This window comes from Camelus dromedarius, chromosome 1 (genome assembly GCF_036321535.1).
Source record: "Camelus dromedarius isolate mCamDro1 chromosome 1, mCamDro1.pat, whole genome shotgun sequence".
NCBI lineage: Eukaryota > Metazoa > Chordata > Mammalia > Artiodactyla > Camelidae > Camelus > Camelus dromedarius.
This window is the reverse complement of record NC_087436.1, coordinates 9,851,059-9,876,426: the sequence shown is the minus strand read 5'-3', so window position 1 is coordinate 9,876,426 and position 25,368 is coordinate 9,851,059. Positions and strand designations below refer to the sequence as shown.

The following is a 25,368-nucleotide window of genomic DNA, read 5'->3' as shown; positions in this document are numbered from 1 at the left end:
TCTAACCTGGAGCCTGAGCCTGCTGCGGGAGCCGGCTGGCCTGGAAGGCACACCCCACGCCTCCTTTCCCTGTGCCCAACTGCCCTGACCGCCGAGGTGCTGGGCTGGAGGGTGCTGGATAAGGCCAGAGCCCTGGCGGTGCCTGGCAGACCCGTCTTCTATCCAAGCATTGAGGCTGACTGTCAGGACAGAGGGATTGTTACTGAGTCCAAACTCATTCTGCTCGCTGCAAGACGGGCCAATAAGTTGGGAGACCAGGTGTACAGGCAAGGAGTAATGATTTTATTTGGAAAGCCAGCAGACCCAGAAGTTGGAGGACTAATGTCCTGGTGAACCATCTTACCCAAGTCAAAATTCAGGCTCCTTTTCTGCTAAAAGGGGAGGGGGTGTGGTTGGTCGCTGCAAACTTCTTGGTGTAGGAATCCTTTGTTTTCGCAGCTGTCCATGTAGGTCAGGTCATGGTGTCCCTGGAAACTTTCAACAAGACAAATGTTATTCTCTGTTCTGCAACATTTTATCTCTATATGAATAGAAAAGTGTTATGCCCTTAAAAGTCAGAGCCTTGAGAATGGGTTTTCCTGTGTATTTCAGGCTCTAGGCAACATTCTTTTACAAAAGGTGCAGAACCAGCGTGACTGAGCACAGGAAACAGAGCACAGGGTTAGAGCCAAAAGAGTAGATCTAATATGGAGTCAGATTTGTTCTTCCCCATTACAGGATGAGGCAGTTTCGAAAAGTGAGACAGAATCAAGAATAAAGATCCAAAAAGAATATGAAAAAAATGCATATATGTATAACTGAATCACTATGCTATACATCAAAAAGTAACATAACATTGTCAATCAACTATACTAGAAAGAAAGAAAGAAAGAAAGAAAGAAAGAAAGAAAGAAAGAAAGAAAGAAAGAAAGAAAGAAAGAAAGAAAGAAAGAAGGAAAGAAAGAAAGATAGGGTAACTTTTGGGACAGACCAAAAAAAAAAAGGAGTGGAGAAAAATGAGATTAATATACAAGGTGAACGATTCCAGGCAAGAAAGTGTGATGAGATGGCTCACACTGGATCTCTGGTTTGGGTCAAGAACTCCGTCTTCCACTTTGCAGCAGTTTATGTGGGTGATTGAAATATTCTGGGCTCTTAGTGAATCATGTTTTCCTGTGAGGCTGTGAGGGGTGCAGGGACTTAGCTATAAAGGGGTGTAGTAGTGGGGAGCACTGCCAGGTTTGGGGGGACAGGTGGCTGGAAAGTCTGGGGGCTATGACTCTGTGGCTAGTGCTTTGAACTTGGTGGACTCATGCAGCAAAATCCAAAAAGCAGCTGTGCATCTGTCTTCCGCTGCCCAGTGAAATCTGCCTATTGGGAATACATCTTCTGTCCGCGAGAATACTCAATCCCTCAGACTTCTCTGGTCACTGCAATAAGACAAAGTCCTATTGTGTAAACACAGACACAACTCAGAAATGCAATACATCCCAGATAATAATCAAAACTCTACATTTGATTCAAGCTAAAATCTTCTCACTTCCCTCCAGCTGAAGCCTTCTTTCAGCAGGTTAGTGACAGTGGGAAGAAGGACATGGTCTTCCTTTTCTCCTTCCTCTTGTCCTATTGTTTCTCCTTTACCAGCCTGTTACCATCCTAGGTTTTGAATCCTTTCCATGTTGATGGGAAACAGCAGACAGAAGAGATAAACGATGTGGGGGAGGGGGTGACAATCACAACAATCTATCAATTTTCTCCTCCAAAACCTTCATTATAAAATTCTTTAACTGTCCATCCTTCTCCTTTTTCAGATTTCTGATATGAGTCAGGGAGTTTAAGATGTTTGGGCTGTTTTCTTTGAAGTCTACCATCTCCTTAAAGGTAGCACCACATGTCTTGTGGTGCTTCATTCAAAAGTTCCAATTTGATTCCTGCTACAACTGTGTCATGGAGTCTTGTATCTTAGTCAATGTGGGCTGCTGTAATGAAGTACAGCAAACTGAGCGATTTTGTTTGTTTATATTGTTTATAAACAATAGAAATTCATTTCTCAAAATTCTGGAGGCTTAAAGTTGATGATCAGCATGCCAGCCTGTGGTTGGGTTCTGATGAGAACCTCCTTCCTGTTTGCAGACTGTCAATTCTATTTTTATCTCATTTGGCAGAAAAGCAAAGCTCTCAGGTCTCTTTTGTAAGGGCAGTAATCCCATTTATGGTGGCTCTTCCCTCTTGAGCGAATCATGTCCAAAGGCCCCACTTCCTAATATCATCACATTGGGAATCTGAGTTCAACACATGAATTTGGGGGGAACACAAATATGCAGTCTATAGCAGTAGGTATATACCATTCTGTCCACAGGGAAAGATGTTACCCTGTAATCCTGCCTAGAGAATTTATTTTCCTGGAGATGTTCTTCAAGAATCAGGTCCATCTGATTGTTGTTCTAGTAACAGTGAGCAGTGAGAATGTATATTTGTCCTGAGAGAGTCCAAGAAAGACTGACATCAATTGGTATTCTTAGTCAGATGAGACGTGGTTAGGGAGACTTTAAAATATCTCCATAGAAACAGGTTTCTAGTGGTTAGAGAGTAGAGGAAGATTGAACACAATAGATAGATGACCATTTCTAAGGGACAACAAGAATGGATGTGGAGATCTTAAGGCAGTCTAAGATTAACTCTCTGCTTCTAACTCTCAAGAGAACTAGAGTATTGGAAGACTAATCCTGTATATTTTAACATTTCCAAGAACAGCAAGTTGAATGTAGGAATCACAAAATTTCCAGCCCAAGAAATCGTAAATCAGCCCAACATTTCCCTGTCTCCATGCTTTGGTTAAAATCATGTCTGGCAATGTTATCTTCATTCTATGACCACTTGGGTGGCTGACTTACAATTCTGTTTTTATGCCACATTAAGGGTTTGCTTTTCTCTTAAGACAATGGTGAGTTATTGGAGGGTTTTATACCAGAAGGATTACATGATCAGATTTGCATTTCAGAAATCTTACTCTGGCAAGAGTAGAGAATGTGTTAGAGACAAGTGAAACTGATCAGTACACCAAAAGTTAAGAGGAAATGGAGGACAAATAAAAAATAAAACTAACAAAATACAGATAAAGCAGAAGCGGGAGAAATATATGAATGAATCAAGTGAAGGAAGTAATAAACAGTGCTTCTAATCATAATGTGACATATATTAGAAAATCTTCTCATTTCCATTTAACAGGGGCATTGTAGGCTTCTAAGTATGTTACACACGTCTATTCATATCTTTTTAAACATTGAAATAAACTAAGTTCAGTGTGTCAACTCTAAAAATTCCTGAATTCAAAAAAATTGTAAATAAAAACCAGAGATGGTATGAAATGATATTTCTAGAGAAGGCCTTAGATTTCAGTTTACTGGTGTTTCTTTTCTTTTCTTTTTATTGCCATGAAATTCTTTCTTCAAATGAACTCTTTCTTGAAACCCAGCATGTGCAGGAGATCTGGAATGTCAATCTCCCCACTCCCTCCCCCTCGCCCTGATTGGCTCCTGATGCACTCTGACAGATCTGTTGAGATTCATCATCTAAAACTGAAATTATATATTGTGAGTCCCATGAGCTCTAGGACCTTTTCTGTTTTCTTTACGACTTTATTCTCCATACCTAGCACAGCACCTGACACAAAGTTGGTGCCTGGTGTATATTTATTGAATGAATGAGTGAATGAATATCAAACAGAGAGAATTAAGTGACTTGGACTAAGTCACACAACAAATTGGTGAAGCTGAGATTTTGTTTATAGTGAGTGACTGGGTAGATGTTGGTGGCTGTAGGGAAAATGGAAATCCTCAGGCTCCCTCGCTGGACATCTGATGCCCAGTGACTCAGCAATATTATCCCGCATGCGCAGACCCGTGTACCATTATGTAATGATGAGTTGTGCTGCAGAAGTGCAGAGGTTAGCCCATAGGTCAGCCCATAGGTCATAGCTGGCTAGATGCCAGCTTTGTTTGCCTTGATATGTAAGGTGGATGGGACTTTCTGCCACCACCACCATTGAAGCCTGTGTACTCCTCACCAAAATAAAGGCATGTCAGAGATACCCACAGCTTGAAGAGTGTTCTTCAGTCTGCCCAAATCCCACATGAACCTGCCAGGCCTTGAGCGCTTGCAATACAGTGGCATTACCAGGATAGGAGATAAAGGAGGAGACGAATGGGGAAGGGATGCTGAGATCAGTTTTTGGGTATGAGAGTCTAAATACTTGTGGGGCACTGAGTAGAGGTATCAACAGACAATGAGCTGTTCAGTCTTCTCAGCTTAGACTCAATGGTCTAACCCTTCAACTCCTCTTGGAAAAGACTTTCTTATGTTTTATTTTTAAGCACCATACTAGTACTATGATATTTCCAGCCCTCACAAGGCCATGAGGGCCAGTTTCTTAAACTTTAATATGCATGCAAATCACGTGGGGAATCTTGTTAAAATGCAGACTCTGATTCAGAAAGTGGGGCCTGAGGATCCACATTTTTAACAAGTTTCTGGGTGATGCGGAAACACCTTGTCCACCACTTGGAGGAGCAAGGCCTTGCAAATCAGTGAAAATGTTAGCAGTTTGTTTTACTTCTTGTAAAATTTCCGTTTTTATAATAAGTAGAGACTGGTGAACTTCCAAAATTCTGTTTGTTTTTCAAATACCTTCTCAGAAAATTTGTTTTTGCACTTTAAAGACTATGTGTAGGTTTTTTACATGTTTGACTTGAAATGTAATATGGTTTTTAATCCATAATTTAATTTAAGAGAAACTCTGCCTTAATTTTAACAGTGATCCTATAAACTACATTATTCTTCAGGGAGCTATTTTAGCTTTCAGTGGTAGGCTGAAGACTTCAGGCTAAATTTAGCAGCTGTTAGATATAATGCAGTAGAGAGGCAGGCTCTGGAAGTAGGTAAATTCAAGATACTGAATTTGAAACATTAAAGCACTTAGAAAAAGTATCAATTACAAAATAGTAACCTAGTTAAACTAGGCAGATCTATTCTTATCCTGAAGCAGAGAGACCATCTTCACCCTGAAAACAAAAAAGGTTTTTGTTGAAAACCAGTAGCCTTTCTTAAATATCATGAGATTGATTTAAACTGAATGAATAACTTAGTTTAATCTGTACTTCTATCTGTAAATAATTTCTCTTTTACTCTGTTGTTTCACAAAGCTTTAATATTTGTTTTCTCATTCATTCTTCCATTCAGAAAATCTTTTCAGGATTTATTATTGGTATTTGAACACTGAGAGACATTTATGAATTAAACAAAGATCTTGGATTCATAAGACTTAATTTTACAGGAAAACAGAGACAATAACTAAGTAAATATATATGGTAATTTCATGAGAAGGTATTTACTATTTGAAAAAAGCACAGTGAGCTAAAGAGTGACTGGTATTGTTACCAAGTCCAAACTCATACTGCTCACCACACAACAGGCCAGTAAATCCAGAGAGGAGGTGTTGGGGCAAGGAATAGCATTCTCTTGTATAAAATCTTAATTAACGTTCACATGAACTAAATGGGATCGTATTGTTTATCTCCATTTTACAGATGGAAAAGGAAATTTAAGTACGTTAGGCTATCTGCCCAAAGTCTCTGTTGCACTAACACAGAAACAGTAGTGCTGAGATTTGAACACAGGTCTATTTAGCTGGGAACACTAAGCTCTGCTTAATCACTGTGTTAGTCACTAGTACCTCGAGTTTAAACCCCTGCCTCTCTTTGGAAGATTCCCCATGATCCACCCCATCAGTCTTCCTTAACTTTCTATCACTGCTGAACTTTCATTTGCAATTCTACATTTCAAATATGTTCCTAGTTTACCTCCTGTGCATTGACACTTTTACTTCAATTAAACTGTAAGCTCCTTAAAACTAGAGATTATGTATAATTCTCGTTTTAATTTCTATTAAGGTCTAGTACTATGGAGGGCACACTGTACGTTCTCGAGTGAATAACAGATAAAATCTTTAGCCCAGTCCTTTGCACGCATGCATGCTTAATAAATGGTCCCAGTGATTACTATTACCTGAGTGGCTGGTGCATTAAATTGAAGTTCTAATAGAAAACCAGAAAATTCTGATCTCTACTTCGATCCTAAGCACTTTGTGCCTGCCTTCCTTATGATCTGGAGCAATGGTTTCTCAAGCCAAGGTAGTCATTCTAATCCCATCTCATCCTTTCTATGAAGCAGTGCCGACCATAACAGCAACCAGCAGCAACACTTTGTCCACGATTAGTGCTTTCCTTAAACTGGGAGTGCTTTGGAGAAAGAAAAGAAATGGAAGAGTTACAGTAATATTTTTGAGATGAGTGGTCAACGCGCTTGCTGTCTGTGGATGGCTGTAAATCCACTTAACCTAAATGAAGTTTACTAGAAGTAGTTCCCGGGCTCAAGTTTCTGATGTGCAGAGCCTCGCATAACCGTGCACTCCCCTATCTTGCCATCTTCCTCTTCATAGCTCAGTCTCAGTGGAAATGGCCCAGATCCAGCAGAAGGAAAGCCTCGCCATCTGGCCTTGCGGACGAGCAGCGGTTCCCAGGACGCAGCGAAACCGGCGGCTTTAGGACCCCGCGGGGTCTCTGCCCCAAAGGCCTGTGGCAGCCCCCTCCGCCCCGCCCGAACGGACGCCGGCGCGTCGCGTTACGTCACGCGCTCCCCGGAAGTGCCGCTGCGTGCGCAGCGGGGGCGCGTCTCCGGACTGCTCCGCGTGTGGCTACCTGAGGAGCGCGGGAACCGGGCCGGCGCGTCGCCCCCGCCGCGGAGGGGCTGTATCTCCCCACCGAGACCCCGAGCGCGGCGCCATGGAGGTGGTGGAGGCCGCTGCCGCTCAGCTGCAGACTCTGAAATTCGGGAGCGCCGGCGTCGCGGTGGCCCAGGGTCTGGCCGTGCCGGCTCCGGACCCCGCTCCGGTCGCTGCGCCGCGGGCGGACGAGGGGTGCCCGGACCCTGCGGGGGAGCAGCCGCCTCAACCCGCGCCACAGTCGCTCCCGGAGCCGCCTCCCGGAGGGAGCTGCCCGGAGACGTCGGACTCGGATTCGGACTCGGACTCCGACTCCGACTCGGACAGGTCGGGCGCCTGGCGGCCGGGAGCGCGCAGAGGGCCGGGCCGAGACGGCCGGAGGGAGGGGGGCGGGAGGCCGGGGCAGCGCTCCTCGCCGCCCCGGCTCATCGCGCTGGGGACGCGAGCCCCACCGTCAGCCCCCTTCTCCGTAAGTCTGGGGTCTGAGCGTGCTGTGTACGTGGTGCACTTTCAGTTAGAGCACGGAGCACCTGAGGGTTTGGGATTATTCCCGTAACTCGGCTGTCCTTTTGTGGTTAAATCTTACAGTTTGTGTCAGATCTGACTTTTCCCCATCAAGCTGAGTGTGTGCTCTTGTGATTTGAACCGGATAAACGGAGCCTCGGTTAGATTCTGTGTTTCCATATTGGCTCCTGGCAGTTTCGTTAATTCGTAGAATCCCTGTGGTGAGCTAGTGTTCATGCAATTAGCGAAACAGTGTCCTTTTACTGTTATATTGTATGTTCTGCGTGGGTTTTACTGGAGGCTCTCCGCGCTCCGCAGTGTTTTTTCAATAGGAAAGTCCTGTGGTGGGAGGGGACTTAGGCGTGACGTTGCTAAACCACGCTGAACATTGTCTACAAGTGTTCGAGTGTGTCGTGCGATACTGAACCGATGAACAAAGTAGACACGACCCCTGCTCTATATTCTAGTGAGAGAAACGGAAAATAAAAGTAAACCGATCAGTCAGTCAGTCAATCAATAAGAGTTGATGAAAATCAGGAAGGAACCAGCAGAGCACTGGGAAAGTAATCGGAGAGCCCAGCCCAGTAGGATCCCCTGGCCATGTTAAGGTTTTAATTCCGTGGTGCCAGAGACACTTTTGAAGAATTTTAAGCGTAAGTTTTGCTCTGTAGAGATGGAGCTGAACTGAGTTGAAGAGCGGAAGCAGTGAATCAAGGTTGGCCGGGGTTAGTGTGGAAGCGGTTGGAAAAATGTTGCATTTGGCGAGGATGTGACCGTGTCTGGAGTAAATCATTTGAAGTCTCCTTGGTCATGCTCACTGATAGATGTGGTCGTGACCTAGACAAAGAGACATCAGCTGGGTGGGTGGGGGCGCGGCTTACTGAGATGAGGAGTAGTTTACCTCGAATGGAGGCTGTAGACCTATAGGAATGTTAAATTTGGACAGTTAATTTGAGATTTCTCTCACAGCAAAATTGGAGGTGTCTGGTAAGCGGTAAGATAATGAGTTCAGAGAACAGTTCTGATATGGAGATGTAAATTGGAGCATCGGATTACAGATAAAACTTTTAACATTTTATTGTGGACGTTTTCAAATTTCATATAGCTCCGTATAACTCTGTACTAAGAAGTACAGAGAGTAATAGAATGAACGCACATATACTCATCACCAAACTTGACAGTTTCCAGTATCTTGCTAGTCTCGTTTTATCATACATTTCTAACTTGTTTTTTAACCTGATAGTCTTAAAACAAATCTCAGACAGCATGCCACCTTACCTTTGAGTTCTTTACTATGCATCTCTGATAAAATGCTTTTTACAGAACCACCATGTCATTATCAGTCATAGTAAAATGAACCCTAATGCCTTAATAGCACCTGATACCCACTCTGTATTCAGATTTTTCCAGTAGAATGAAGTCATGTTACCAATTTTGTCATTGGCTGTAAGAATGCAATAGCTTGAGATGATTCCAAGATACCTATGGCTTTTGACTGGATTGAGGACTAAACAATGAAATAAAATAGAAGTTCAAAGAGAGAAGCAGATTTAGTTAGGAGGATGCACTGTTTTTTTCCGTTTAACCAGTTGTAAGTAGGAGATGTGTGTTGGTTATTCATACTGCAGTTGCCAGTTAGCCACCAGAGATTAGGGGTGGGGCTTAGGGATATCACGGCTGAAGATTTTGGACTTAACCTGCACATCAGTAACGATTGAACTCATTGGAATGAATGAGATTATCCGAGGAAAGAGTACCAGAGAGAAGAGAAAATGAGGATAGAACTCTTAGAAACAGCGCATAAAGGGGGTAGAAGAGGGTACCGGCAAACAGAATTTAAACCAAGAGGAGAGATAAGGGCCAAAGGAGTTTTCAGAGAGTAGATTATTCAGCATGATTGGTAACTTCAAGAAGTTTCCAAATTATCTGAAGACTGAGAAGAAACTTCCTTGGCTTAATTGTGATCTGGTCCTTGGTAACTAATAGGTTCCTTGCCCAGAATACTGCCAGTGGTTTGTCACACAATTATATGCAGACAGAGGTATGGCATTTGTAATAAGAGGGTTTTTATAGCAGGGGCTTTGAAAATGTGATCAGTGGGTTTATGAAATGCTAGCTTCAACTGTAAACGTCTAGTAAAGTAGGTATTTCCTAGCTGGAAAATGTTACATAATACCAACATAATAATGCTTTTTTTTTTTTTTTTACTGTTTTCAACTTTTTCTTCTCTCCAGTGAAACAGATTCCGATAGTTCAAGCTCCTCCTCTTCCTCCTCGTCATCCTCATCATCTTCTCGTGTATCACTTCCTCCAGTGCTGTCAGATGGAGAAGATGATTTTCAAGTTGAGAAGGAAAATAAGAACTTTCCTCTTAAAACAAAAGATGAGTTACTTCTTAGTGTAAGTACTTAGATTTGTTACTGAACTTAACTTACATGTCCTGAACTGTATTATGGTACTGTTACTGATCTCATTTGGTCTATATCTTCTCTCTGAATTTGAAGACCATTCTTATTGGTCATACTTTTGCCACGTCCTGGCTTTCCTTCTTAAGAGAGGATTGATCTGAATACTTTCTCAGATTGCTTCTAACTCTGACAGTTGATAATTGTGCTGGGTGTCCAGTTGAGCTTGCTGCTTTTCATTTTTTACCTTCCCTAAAGATTGTGAAGATTACAACTCTTTTTATTGTTGTTCACAAGTCAGAAAAGTTTGCTCACTAGCAACTGAAATTATTAATTGATTGTGTTTAGAGAAATAGTGAAATTAGATCAGTTGCACTTTTGAGGATTTCTGTTACTTGAAGTTTTTGGAGCATTTTTATGATTACAGTTGGAGAAAACTTGTTTATTGTGGAATAGTATTTACTGGCGTTTTGTAGGGTTTTTTTAATAAAGTAAACTCTTATGTGGTATTTCCTCTTAAATAAGCTGTTCCTTTTAAGTAAGCTGTTCCTAGGAGGTTTTGGTAGTCTGCTTGAAACTTTATGATCCAAGAGGAAGGCTTCTCAGAATTTCACAGCGTAGGCTGTATTGCCGCCTGTTTATTCTCACCACTCCCACGTGCACTTAGTTATGAATGCTTTTCAAGAGTTTAATGATCACTAATTACAATTATATAACACTTAGGTCAGTGAAGTAATAGTAAAGCATGATTTCAAAAAGAAAATTAAAGCCTAGAGGCGTTCAGGTACTTTTTCATGACTGTGTCCCATCAGTATTACTGCTTTTTCTCTCGTAATAAGAAATTCCTTATCTTACTTATGCCTCCTGTATTGCGAGCCCTGGGATTTGTATGCGGCTTCATCAGTGATGTGTGCTCTCGTACTGTGGACGCTGAACTCTCAGTGGTCTTTTTACACAAAGGCTTGCCCAGCTTAGGGCTGTTTTCTGAAAGTATTGGGAGATTGGTCTTTTCACTTATCTTGATCACCTTTTGACTTAAGTTCTTTCTTAGAGTATGAAAATCAATAAATAAAGGACACGTGTGTGTGTTTGATTTTTCTTATCTTGCTAGATCTGGACTTCTTCACTCAGGAATCCCTTAAAATTTAATGCAAAGTCTTAGTCAATTTACCTCAGTATTTTTCTGGCTAGAGTGCCCATATTTTCATCAGAAAGGATCCCTGTCCACAAAGAGGCCAGGAGGCATGTTCTTGAGGACTGAGTTCATGCCTGATCTTTGTGGCTCCCATGCCCAGCACAGTGTTTTACAGGTAACGGGTTCTCAGTCAGCAGTTATACGTGGTTGTGCATGAGTGAGTGGCTGGGCATCCTATATACACTCATTTTTAAACTGCTGTTACACCTGCCATGTGCCAGGTGTTACGAACAAGACCCCTCCAGCTTCTGCTCTCATAGTAGCTACTGCAGAGAGACAGGCAGTAAATACAGCAGAGACAAGTACAGTTAATTGCTGGAAGTGCTACTGAATTGTGTGGCTGTATGCTAGGCTCGTATCAGAAAATCTCAGTTTTGCTGGGAAGTATGTTAGCTTTTAAAACTCGGGAGAGTGGGCTGGCATGTTCCTTTCTGTGCCAGTTCCGAAGGATCTTTGGGAAGGGTGGAAGAGGCAGTAATCTTCTTTATTGTTAAGTTTTGGATTCTTAACTGGCTGTTTACTTTATATTTTTATGATTAGGAAGTAAACGTACTAGGAGATTGTAGACTTCAGAACACTCTGCTGCTAGAGAGAAGTGGCGGAGTGAGCTTCCTGGGCTGCCCTGTGACCTAGGGCTCTGGAAGAGTGTGGGGACTCCTTCAGGACTTGAGCTCTGAAGTTCAGGGGAAGAGAACGACTTGGCCCTGAATAGGGCCAGTGACGGTGTGGCGGCAAGTTCTCAGAATATTCAGGATTCTGCTCTCTGTCGTTCAGTAGGTGCTTTTCCATGGGGCTAGTGGTCTGGCCACTGATTCTCCTGTATGAAAGTCATGGAGTGAACTTTCCCTGGTTGACTGGGCACCTGGGATGCAGGCCTGAACATGTGACGGAGGCTAGTGAAGTGGGTGTTTCGGTCGCCTGGACCTGAATTACGTAGTCACTCCTGATGGTGTGGAGAGTGTGTAAGAAAGTGTATGCTTGAGACAGCATGTGGGCAAGTGTGTAAGATCCCAGTGACAGAAGGGACACTCGAGAGTGTATTTTGAAGGGGATGGGGTTTGGGTGGGTGGTATCCACCTCGTACAACCACAGGGAGTGGGTTCTCTGTCACGGAAAGGGAGGCCGAAAACATTTCAGAAGGGGATGCTGTTCAGTCAGTGACACGAGTTAGCCTTTCGAGCTGCTTAGCAGCAGTAACTACGTGTGACTTAATGGACTCTTGGCTGCAGCAGAGACTCGGATGCCGTCAAGAGAAGGGGATTCACTGTGAGCTTGCCTGCCTGGGAAAGCCACAGGGGGCTGGTGAGGATGGCCACGCTGTTGCTTTTCTCCACTTCGTGGGCAATCTCATAGTTCTGAGTGTCGCTGTGTTCTTTCTTTACTGGCTGACTTCCTGTGTCTACCTGTAGATTCATCTTTTTAGTTCTAGCTTATACATGGATTTCTTGTCCCTGGCTCAGAATTGGTACCTTCTACTTTCAACTCCTCCGTGAACTGGCCACTAGTACCATATTTCTTCACCGACTTTTGGCACAGTCCTGTTACTTAGCTTAGGGTTGTGGTTTTTTTTTTTTTTTTTTTCCCCCCAGAAGATGACAGTCCTCTCTTCTGGGAAGTGTCCCCTCTTTTGTTACAGCTGGCTCTGGCAGTATCGAGTGTGCTGTTGGGTCAGGTCTGCCGGGACGTGTCGTCTTAGGCAGCAGGGCTTGTGCAGGGGAGTTGTTTGCGCTAGGTAGTTACTTAATTTCCTAATGAAAGCCTGAAGATCAGTGAAATACACTGTTGTCTTTGCTAAAAGGTATACAGAAATTAAAATGGGCCAAACAGTTAGTACCAGATTCTGAGTTTGTGCTGGGTCTTGGAGATCTTTAAAATGTAGGCATGCCCAGTTTAACCGAGTTCTATGTCCTGCCTCTTTTTAAAGTGTCTCGTATCCTAGGCTGTTTCCTATGTCATTCAGACATGCTGAGCCTAAGTTTTACCTCCATTCAGTCTGTTTGTCAGGCAAGAATGTCACCTCCCTGGGTCCAGCTTTTTCTATCTTTTCCATTGTTGGCAAGTTAGATCCTAGAGATTTAACTACTAACATACAGCTCTTTAACTGTAGGCAGATGGGAGCTACAGTGAAGGACTCTCGAGATTGTTCAGTCCCTTGGCATGACAGGATGTGGTGATAACTTGATGGGAGAAGGAGGAAAACAGAGGCATTGGTCAGCCATAGAGGTGTTGAGAAGGAGCGTGGTACTAATGGCTCTTTTCTCAGTGTCACAGTGATGTAATGCATGACGTTAAAGTTAACCAAGTGGAATCACTCTTCTGAACATAGACCCTTTAATACTGAGAAGGTTTATGTGTGACCTAGACAGTAAACAAGCAGCGTGCACGTTACAGCTTTGGAACCACGTTACACCACATGGGGTTATTCAGGGTTTTAGCGAATTGGAAAATTAGGTGCTTTCTGAAAAGTTTTCTCAGCAATTTATGCCCTCAACTCCTCATTCAGATAAATCAGATGTAATTAAAATGTAGAATCCTAAAAACATTTACGGGATTGTGACATTTCGAAGTCTTAACCAGAAATGAACTGTATAAATTATTGCCTATTGTTTTTTCTTCTGAAAGCCTGAAATTTGTACATATTTAAAAATTATGATTATAGTGCTTATGGGAATAAAACATGGATAATACTGCAACAGAGAAATTATATTATTTTTACACATAATATAGTATGACCAAGAAAAAACCTTAATGCTTGTAGGCAGTTCTTGGTAAATTGACCATCATAATTTAGAGACTGAGTATGTTATGTTGTAAAACTAATGCAATATAATTAGGTTGACACTTTTGGTAGTTGTAGTTAGGTTGAGTACACATTTTCTCTTTCTGATTCTGGCAGTGCAGGCCCATATCATGAAACAGCCTAACGTGAGGATGTGGAAATACTGGGGTCACCTCAAGTGGTCTGAAGTTACAGTGGATTATTTCACAACCTTTTGGTTTCCCACCATCTTGGAATTGTTTTGCACCTTGTTCTTAATAATTGTTGATAGAATGTGTTGTTTTTAGGGCCTAACTTGGTTTTATAAGTTTTGTCCTAAATGTGAGCCTTATTCAACTTCAGCTTTTTATGACTCAAGTATATTTGGAATTAATACATTGTATCTTACAATACTGATGACACTTATTAACATTATTCTCAAAATGCCTGATATTTAAGAAATGGCTTATATAATTAAAAGAAAATTTTTCATTAATACTTGGTGCTTTTTTAAGACTGTTCAGATTTTTCTAAAAGTAACAATTTTGGCTTCACTGTACAAAGTTATTTCAATAAAGTTTATTTCACACACAAATAATCCTGAATACTGTTTTATTCAGTAGAGTGTCCGTATGTGTCCTGTGTATATACACGTATGTGATCGTTATTACATAGAAATGTTCCATTTATTAGTTCCCAGTTGATTTTGGTGAGCTGTGATTGCTTTAGGGGATAAAGACAAAGGTCCGTAGAGAAGGATCCAGTTGGAGAGCGAGCATACACACTTCGCTGAAAGCAGGGCACCACCAGGGAGGTGATGACGGACCGGTACCGGGCGCAAGCAGCCTGAGGGCTGAGCGGAAGGAGGGGAAGGTAACTCGGACGGCAGTGGTCAGCGACCGCATCACAGCCTGACCTCAGAATAAGGGTGGATAGGATCTGCGTGGAAAGACTGAACTCTTCCCAATTAAAGGACCAAGCCTGCTGCAGGAGAGTTGTGTTCCCAGTGTCAGCTACGCTCTAGGGTCTCAGGGAATGTTTCTTTCTTCATTCATTCATCATCCGTACAATTATTGCCAACAGTTCTAAAATGGGCACTTACTAACCTTTCAATGCTTATGAAAAATTGGGACTATTAATTGATGGCATTTATTAGTTTTACAGTTATTTGGCAGTGCTTTCATCTTCGTGGTATATAATAAAGCCTGATTTGGTAAAATATGGACTCCTCAGTTAACATAAAAGATAATGTTTAGGATTATATTCATCATTGAGGGTTTTTTCTTATTGAGATGGTTTATGATTTTATTTTACTTTTATATTTATGCCAGTCAACTTTTGAAGATATTCTTAGGAACTTTGTTTTTGTGACAGTAATTTTAGAGAAAAATGGAATGAGAACATGTATTTTATTTTAAACAGACTTCAAAGAAGTTTTGACTTTAGTTTTTAGGTTGAAAATATTTAATGGGCTAGTGTGAATCTAAATTCAGTGCCATGTGTGATAGGGTTATTAGTAATAAGAGCAGTTGATGCTTGCTGGTGACAGCCAAAGAAATGGCTGAGTTCCACGGAATGTTGTAAAAGCTCTTCCCTTGGAGGAGCTGATGAAATCGACTAAGTGTTCTGTGCAGTCAGAGTTGACACACAGTGTACGGACCTAATCCATTCTTTTTTCCAATATGTTTTACCAGCTGTAGGAAAAAAAAAGTTCCCAGTCATGGCACTCAGTCCTGCAGGGATTGGATCCTACTTTCCAACCATATCTGAAAAGTGAAGGCTCACCCAGTAGCATCAGGTAACTGGCTGCCACATGCATGTCCTCCCTTCCTGGGTAATATGAGAAAGTGGTCCAGTAGTTCCATTCCACTTTCCTCACTTTATGAAATCCTCCCCAAACTAGCACCAAAAAGATCTGTTGCCTTTTGGAATGTTTGAGTCCTTTCCCGCCTTCTGTATTTGTGAGTGAAAACCTAGATCGAGGTTCTTTAGATAATTTTGCCTCAGAAGATCATCAGTTACTGATTTTTTTTTCCTTCCCCAGTGACGGGCCTTCATAGAGGTAGGAAAGTCAAGGCCACTGTAGCGTATGAACCTCTTCTCAGAGGGCCGCTTTTGACCCACTAGCTTCTTCCGTTTTGGGGCTGGAATTCTTAGACACCCATTTTTGACTAAAGTGTCTACCATTTAATTTTTAAGAGGGTGGATTTTTAATGTTATGTGCTACTCATTGGGATATTTTGTTTCACCGAGCGGCTGTATTGGCCACACACATGTCGGAGAATCAGAATGTAGTACTGTTCTTAGAACAGACAGTCGTTGGTCTTCGTCAGCTATTTCAGAAGTGTGGTTGAGACCTTGCATTTGTTTATCACCATAGCTGTAAGAATCTCTTCTCCAGAATCAGAGTAGCTTGTTCATGTCTCATATGTAATTTCTGTATTAATGTGCTGTCATTTTGGTTACATGCTGTTAAATGTCTTTCTAAAATTGTATCATTAATCACATGTATGAATTACTCAGAACTTCTTTTGCTTAGTTTCTCACTACTTACAGATGAGAAAACTGAGACCCAGAAAGAAAGAGACTTGCCTGAGGTAGTGAGTAGGGAGGCACGTATTCAGAACTAGCACCAGGGAGATTCCAGTCAGCTCTTTATTTAGTTATTGGGAGTGCTGCTTAGCAATGTGGGAATGTGGTCAGTTGAACTTCCTGATTAACAGTAACATGGTGCATGCTGTTATAATGTGGTCTTAAAAATTATCCTTGCATTAATGGCCAAAAGCAGATTGATCCTCTTACTCCTGTGTATAGATATATATTTTGTAATAGAGGGCTCTTTGGCTGTATGAGAACGTGAAACAGTGCTGTGCAGGTGATCTTCTGCAGTGATGGAAATGTCCTGTATTGATGCTGTCTTCATACTGTATTGAGTACTTGAAATGTGGCCAGTGGTACTGAAGACTGCATTTAAAATTTAATTTAATTTTACTTAATTAAATTTAAATGACCAAATTATTCTTGTCTTTATTGGATAAGCAGAATAGAGGGAGTCTTTCTTACCCTCTCATTCATCTTGCCTTGAGGGTTTTAGGGTAAGTCAGGCCTGCACTTTAATCTTCCTCAGCTACTGTAAGTAGTCTTGTCTTTTGTTTTCCTTACACTTGGTTTTGTTTATATGATGAAGACTGGCCCAGATTTCCCTCATCACCTCTACCTTCATTTTTTTTGGTTTATCAGTATGCCTCTTACTTCTGATTCTTTTTATCCTGTGTGCACTGTCAAGGCGGTAGCGTCCTTTAATATGTGTTCTGCTTCCTTTCTTGTCGTTACTGGAGTGTGTCTGTATGTTTCTCCTCGTTTCTGTCACACATGTCCTTTCTCACTTATGGAAAAGCAAAGTGATTGATTTTTGTTCCTCGAAGGGGATTATGATTCTGAGCAGATTTATTCATTATCTTAGCAGGGACAGCTGCTGTGTTGGGGGGGGGGGCAGTGTTAATCTAATCATCGCAGCAGTGTTTGCTGCGGCAAATCTGAGACATCTGCATCCATCCCGGGCGTTGAAGCTTAATTGGAGGCCTCCCTTTTTTACTTTCTTTTTGAGAAGATTGGGTTGAGGTCTTATTCATTCCTTGAGGATTCTCTTTTGAATTTGAAGAATTAAATTTTCATTATCTGATTTTTTGCTCTGACTGAGAAAGACTCTGACCTCTTCTGAGATTTTTGTTTAGTGTGGACTGATGAGAAAAGTCAGTTCATTTCATAAGTGTATACTGAGCACCTACTATATGCTAGTCATTGCTCTGGTTGTTCTGGTCTATACACGAGCAAGGCAGACCAGGTCCTAGTTACTGTCAGATTTATTATCTAGTTAGGGAAATAGACTTTGGGCAAGTAAAGAATCAGTATGTTGGACAGTAATGTATTTACAAGAAAGCAGAACCACAGGATAATTGTTAGGGAGTGACTGGGCCTGGTGGCGGGATAGTTCTTTAGATGAACGGTGGGGGAGATCAGGTAACTTGGATATCTTGATATCGGGGCAAGATCTTATATTGCCTGGTCTGACATGCAGTCCAGGGAACTTTCTCTTTGAACTTTCTAAAGTTCTGCCTCTTCAGAGTACCCAGAAATCTTCATGGGACGCACATCCATGGGTGAATTGTTGTAGGGGTTCAGGAGATTTTAGCCCCCCTTTTCCTTCTTGTCTCCTAGTGTGGTCGTTTAAAAGGAACAAATGTATCTTTTCTCCCTTGATTCAGTCCCCAAATGTCTACCATTTCCAAAGTGAATATACTGCTCGACTTAACTGGATTTTCAAACGCACAATCCAAAACAGACTCTTACCCTGGAATTATACACGGCTGGTTTCACTTACTGATCTCAACATGAAATTGTACTAGGCTGATTTCACTCATCTCTTAAAAGATTTGTGTACATTATTTAGTTCTTTATACCCCTTTTGTGTTCTGCAGAGTATTTGGGATGGAGACTTCATGCACATCACTTTTTTAGATAGAGTCTGTTACCATCAAGAAGCTATGTTAATGCCCTCATTGACCCTTTTTAGGAATTGCAGAAGGCTGTGGATATATTCCCGTGTTAACAGATTATGGGGGTCACTGAACTGGAATTAGAGCTCTGTATGGTGTCTGTGTTCTAAGTTTGATTCTACATAAGATTAGAGATCTTCCCCATTTGTAGGCAGAACTTTTCATTCTGTTAGTAATAGGTTGGAAACAGGCTAGTAACAAGAAGTAAGGGAGCCTGCTGGACTGTGTTTTAATCACAGGTGAGTCCCTGCCTCACTACAGATACTGGTTTTATGTTTCCTTGTCTTCCTCCTGCTGGAGGTCTCACCGACGTCCTTAGAGCAGGGTATCAGGCCTCCATCAGGCCCTGTAGTTGGACCTGCTCAACTTACAATAAATTATGTTACTGTGATCTCAAAAAATGATGAGAGAGAAAAGGCATTTGGTAAAGTTTAACAGTCATTTCTGTTATTAATAAAAGACACATACAAATAGGAATAGGTAGCTACTTTTCTTAACCTCATTAAATTTTTTGATTGGATTTAATCAAAATGATTTACTCAGTTATGCTCCCAAAGCAATAATAAAAGCAAAAATAAGCAAATGAGACCTAATGAGACTTCTAAGCTTTTTGCACAGCAAAAGGTAAACCATCAACAAAACAAAAAGACAGCCTATGAAGCGAGAGAATATATTTACAAGTGATGTGACTGACAAGGGATCATTTCCAAAATACACAAACAGCTCATACAACTCAGTAATGAAAAACAAACAACCCAATCAAGAAATGACCAGAAGACCTAGACATTTCTCCATAGAAGACACACAGATGGCCAATAAGCACATGAAAAGATCCTCAACATTGCTAATTATTAAAGAACTGCAAATCAAAACTACAATGAGGTATCACTTCACACCAGTCAGAATAGTCATCATTAAGAAGTCCACAAATAGTAGATGCTGGAAGGATGTGGAGAAAAGGGAACCTCCTGCCCTGTTGGTGGGAATGTAAATTGGTGCAGCCACTATGGAAAACAGTATGGAAGTTTCTTAAAAAACTAAAATTAGACTTACTGTATGATCCTGCAATCCTACTTCTGGGCATATATCTGGAGAAAACTAATTCGAAAAGGTACTTGCACCCCAGTGTTCATACCAGCACTGTTTACAGTAGGCAAGACATGGAAACAACCTAAATGCTCATTGACAGATGAATGGATAAAGAAGATGTGATATATTTGTGCAATGGAATACTACTCAGCCATAGAAGGGAATAAAATAATGCCATTTGCAGCAACATGGATGGACCTACGGATTATCATACTAAGTGAAGTAAGTCAGAGAAAGACATATATATGATATCACTTATACATGGAATCTAAAAAAAAACTGATACAAGTGAACTTATTTACAGAACAGAAACCGACTCACAGACATAGAGAACAAACTAATGATTGCCAAAGGGGAAGCAGGAGGAGGGATAATTTAGGAGTGTGTGATTAAGAGATACACATTACTATATATAAAATTGATAAGCAACAAAGACCCACTGTACGGCACAGGGAACTATATTCAGTATCTTGTAATGAGCCATATATATGAAAAAGTATGTATGTATAACTGAATCACTTTGCTGTACACCAGAAACTAACACAACATTGTAAATTAGCTATACTTCAAAAAAAAATGCGTGATTATGTGTGACATTTGAAACATACCTAATAAAGTGTCAGACATGCTCACGAACATCACAATTGCTTGATACTTGATATTCTGGTCGTACCAACCAGAGTCATTTGAAAAGTGAAAAATGTGATGTACTAATAATGAAAAGGGGAAGGACTTATTTTTTTTGAAAATAGGGTTAAATATAGTGAATATACAGGAAAATCACTAGACATAAGTTTAAGCATGATGCTTTCTTGTGTTCAAACAATATCCTATAAAGAACCTGTTTATAGTAGCAGTAAAAGATACTAAATAAGTAGGAATTCATAATAGCAAATAAGATACAAAATGGCTTCAGATAAGCCTAAGGACTATGTAGGATTCATAAGAGGTCAACTGTAACTAATTACGTGTGATTTAATCAACATTGAGGACAGTAATGATGGAATGGTTTTAAAGTTTAGTAAGAAAATCGTGTCAGAGTAGCTGGGAAGATTCTAAGAGGAAAATACTGATGGAGTGGTTAGGGGAACTAGACCTTATTCCCCAGAATTAAACATGAAAGGCAGAGTTGAGCACTGATACTGAAAGAGATCAGTAGAACCAAATAGAAATTTTAGTTAAAAACCCGATATATAAGTACATCTAATTTATGTTCAAATTTATTTTTCAAATCAGTAGGGTAAAGATAGATTATTATTCTACAACATGAGGATGTAACTGGCTAGTAATTTGGATAAAGATAAAATCAATCTGTCTTGTTTTTATTATAAAAATAAAATGACAAGTGGATCAAATATGCAAATTTAAGAAATGAAACCAGAAAAGCAATGAAAATGTTGAATTTTAAAAGTGATCTTGGCATAGGGAAGGTCTTTATAAATGTGACACAAGTCTCAAAATTGAAAAAAGGAAAAGATTGGTGTATTTGGTGTCAGATGCCAGAGTTCGTTAAACAACTTCAATGCTAAAAAACACGGTGGGAGGTAAGGGAGTGGATATTTGCTGCATATTTGATACAGGGCAGACGTTCAAATTAATGAAGATAAACCTTTCTCCCCAAAAAAGGTATAAAATATACAAACAATTCATAAACACATTCAGATAGCCAGGAAACATGTCTTCCTGATTAAATGATGAAATTGAAATTCAAGCAAGATACCATTTTAGACCCATCAGACTGGCAGAGATCTAGTTTGCTTCTCAGTGAATGCAAGGATGTAGGAAAACCTCTCGTTCATGAAAGTGTGAATTGACGTGACCTTTTCAAAAAGAAATTTAGTGTCTTGTCAAAATTAAAAATGTTCATAGCTTTGAATTTAGCAATTCTGCTTAGAAGCATTTATCATAGGAGTTACACAAAGATATATGTAATAGAATGTTCATTGTATCGTGTAATCATTTTATTAAAGCTGCAGATAAATGTCAAGTGACTGGTGTACTGAGTTTCGTACATCTATACAGTGCAACATCATAAGAGTGTTTAAATAAAATTAGATATTTATGTTTTAGTGTAGAAAGATGTGCAAGATATGATAAAAAGGCTTACTTACATTATAATGTGGGTATTTTATTTGAGCAGAACCTTTCAAAGATAGAAATGTAAAGTTTGCATCTGCCTAGTAAGTGTATTTGAAGGACTTACCAGCTGTCTATGGAGAGGAATTGGAAGGTTGAGAGAAATAAGCTAGGGGGATTTCTGCTTTTTGCTCCATACCCTTCTGTACTACTTGAGTGTTTCCTTTAAAAAAAACAAACAAAAAAAAGAAACCCCAGGAACATGAATAATTTTCATACTTAAAATTAAAAAAGATCAAAACAGTGTCAGAGTTTAGATTTGTACCGAAACATAATTACATTGCGTGGGCCTTTATTGCTCCTAATAGAAAATACAAAACAAGGAGCCTTCCGCTTTGTGGTCTAATAGCATTTATTTGTTTGAGAATAACACTGATTTTGTGTCCTGAGTGTTAACGACATGTGTCTGCCCTCCTACCCAGTTCAGAGGGTTTCCTGAAAGGTCTAACAGCAGTTCCGCTTTTCTTCCTTTCTTCTACCTACATACTCCCGACTTGATGTAATCAGTGGGCTTTATTACAGTCCAAAAGTAAGGAAAGTCTGCTCTAGTCCTTGCTGTGGTTTGGTGAGGCGGTGGGGTAGGTTTCATCACTGAACTGCTGCATTGGAAGATGCAGTTGGCTGCTTCTAAGAGGTGCCGCTCCCAGAGCCAGAGTGATACCACAGTTGCCCTCTAACGTGTCACGAAAGCCTCCTCCTGTCTGCAGCCCCTGGCGTTATTGTTCTCCAGGCTTATATTTAACAGGGCAAGGGCCTTCCCCGGGGAAGACCTTCTTAAACAAAGCTGTTCCATGTCACATGTACCAGTTTATTCTATTCTTTCAAACCATGGTCTTGCCAAGAAAAGGCTTTCCATATTTAATATGATAAAATGACAAGTGATGGTCTTATCCCTAAAAGTACCCAGAGAAAGTCTGACATATAAAATATAATCATTTCCTTCAACACAGGCCAGACTAACCACCCAGAGGTAAGTCTTCTGCATTGCGTTGGTTGAGACCCTTAGTGTGGCTCTTCATTACTAGCCCTTCATCTGAAAGTAGCGTCCCCAGAAGAAAGCTATGCTTTAACTCTGGTTAAGTGATAATGAAAAAAATACATGACAAAGAATACATATATATATGCATGTGTGTGTATATATATATATTTTTATATATAAAAAACTGAATCATTTTGCTGTACAGAAACTAATGCAACATTGTACATCAACTATGCTTCAATTAAATATATAAATAAAAACCCCTTGGTTTGAGTTCCCATAGAGGAAAATGCTTATCTTCAATGTACTGTATAATTTAGGTTTTCCTGTCGTCCAACATTTCTCCAAAAGTTGTCTTTCTTCTACCAAACTAACCTTAACGTGTCATTAACAGGATCTTTGCACTTTCAAGCCCTTCTTAAAGGAAGAACTTCCTTCCAAGAATCCATTGTGATCATTTGGCCAAGATGAGGATTAGAAAGCTCTGTTTATTTAATTTAAAGCCTAGGGTCTGTTTTATTCTTAGATTTCTCTCCGACTTCATCTCTACTGAAATATTTAGTTTCTATAGCAACTGAGATACAGTTAGCAGCTGGGTCAGAAAAGAGAAGTCTTTAGCTGTAAAGAAATTTGGTTTTTAACCTGGAGAGGCGGGATAATCAGGCAACAGCTTCACAGCTTTTCCTGACTGGAACTTGCCTTCTGTTTCCAGGAATTCTGCATTTTTTTCTTGACGAGGCCAGAAATTCATGTCTTTTTTCACACAGCCCCAGAAAAGTTAGCTGCTTCTCTGTTCAGCTGGTTAATCACTGTCAAATCAATTAACCACATTAAAACAGCTACGAGGGCTCTCCGTCTGTGGAGACGTTGGCGTGGCCAGTAGAATTATTTCTCTTCAGATGGAATGTCTCTGGGAGTTATTCTGTGAATTGTCTCTTTTCTTGACTTTGGATTCCTTAACAGTACCTTTTTTGGGAGGGGAGGTGTCTTGTATTTAAGTATAATTGGAAAAATCTCAAATGGTATTCAGGTCTGTGTTCTTACAGATTACGCTGTAGACACTGGATCTTTTCAGTCACTTAGGTGGGGAGACGTTGAAGGTGGGAGAAATGCTCAGACACTAAAAAGGAAACATCACAGAGATGATATAAATACTTAATGTATCTTCAGAAATGAGTATAGCACTCTAAATGCAGACTCCTTTTTTTAAAAATGTTGTTGAAGCTGGAGGAAGATTAATGCTTTTTTATATTATAGGAGCTACCTTCTGTTGAAGAACTCACTATTCTTCTGCCCGAAGATATTGAAATAAAGCCTCTTGGGATGGTGTCAAGTATTATCGAACAATTAGGTGTGTAAATATTTTTCTTAATAAAAATTGTCGTTTATATCCAAGCATGTGCTAATAAATCAAAGGCTTTATGACTAGAATTTTCTCTGAAATGTGTAATAATACTTCATTTTATAGTCATTAAGTTTGAACAGATAAATTCAATTTTTATTTATACAAGTAATACATAAATACATTGTCTTTTATAAAAATTTGAAGTGTGCTCTTGCTGACAGAATTTCTTTGATTTGGTATATTTGTTTTCTATTGCTATTAAATGACTACAAATTTAGTGGCTTAAAACAGCACAGATTTATTCCCTTACAGTTCTGTGGGCAGAAACGTGATGTGGGTCCCACTGGCTGACACAAGGGAGCCGCTGGGGCTGGGTCCTTTCTGGAGGTACCAGAGGAGCATCCGTCTCCTGACCTTTTCCAGTTTCTGGAGGCTGCCACATGCTCGCGGCCCCTTCCTTCACTCTTGGGGCCCATGATGTAGCTTCTCTCACACCTTCTTCCATTGGCACGTCTCTCTGACCACAGCCTGGAAGGATTCTCTGCCTTTAAGGACTCCTTGGATTGGATTTACCCTCATAATCTGGGGTAATCTCCCCCTGTCAAGGTCCTTAGCCTTAGTCACATCTGCAGAGTCTCTTTCATGGAAGGTGACAGTCGCAGGCTCAGGGATTCGGGTGTGGTATCTTGTTTTTGTAGCAAAAGGGTCCTGGGGAAGGGGGTGTTAATCTGCCGGCTGTCTTTGATTTTATCTTATAAATATGTAAATTAGAAAGTTCTGTGGTTTAACACCGATATTAATGGTGTGAAATATGAACCCACTGGACTGCCTGAGAACTAGAAATTACAGATTTCTTTTAGTCCCAAGATGTGAGGTAGGTATATGAGAAGCCTTGAAATTAATGTCGCTACCATTTTTAACTCTCCAGTAAGATACACCAAAAAATAGGACTCATAGTTGACAAAGTCATAGGATTTTGAGCTGGCAAAAAGACCTAAATTGTCCACCAGTTTCCTTAGTTTATGACTTAAAGAACATAGAAGAATTCAGGCCATTTGCTCTTGTGATCAGTTGTATAATGAGTCAGTGGTAGAAATGGAATTTTGTCTTTTGGCCTTTTTCTCAGTATCCATATCAGTATTTTAAAAAAAGAATTCTTACATAATTTTGCAGTTTATTAATGAAAATTCCAGTTAAAGTGAAACAATTTTATAAAAATTATTTTAACATAGCGATTAAAAATCTTTCTATGATACTCAAGTCATTACATTTACTAGTTTTTGAATTACCTTACAGTATTTAATAATATGCATAAGTAAGTCAGGCAGTTCTGTGATTTCATAGTGTGAGTCAAGCATTTATTGGACTTGATGTGTGTAGAAAAAATTTAGGTCATAATGTTTATTCTCAAGGGAGAAAACTGAATTGTATGATACACATGGAGTAATGCTTTTCAAAGAAGCTGTTTTGACTAATAACACATCCTAACAGAATAACGGAATTCTCAGCCTGGTGGGAACAAAGCTTAATGCATCAACATGAGCACATGCTCCTGCTGTGCGTGCTTGTTGCACACTGTTTTGAAAGCTTAAAAGTGTATAACATTATTTGGACCAAATTACAAAAAAGGAAAATATAGTAGTA

The 25,368-nt window shown here is 40.3% G+C and overlaps 1 protein-coding gene across 1 annotated transcript in view; it reads left to right on the top strand.

Moving 5' to 3' along the window:
* The first annotated feature begins 6,687 nt into the window (after positions 1-6,687).
* NAF1 (nuclear assembly factor 1 ribonucleoprotein) overlaps positions 6,688-25,368 on the top strand; it is a 33,885-nt gene continuing 15,204 nt past the window's right edge. Inside the window, exons 1-3 of the mRNA XM_031464003.2 lie at positions 6,688-7,084; positions 9,496-9,661; positions 23,637-23,730. Coding sequence (XP_031319863.2) covers positions 6,819-7,084; positions 9,496-9,661; positions 23,637-23,730 — 526 coding nt within the window. The 5' untranslated portion in view covers positions 6,688-6,818. The remainder of the gene's footprint in view (positions 7,085-9,495; positions 9,662-23,636; positions 23,731-25,368) is intronic.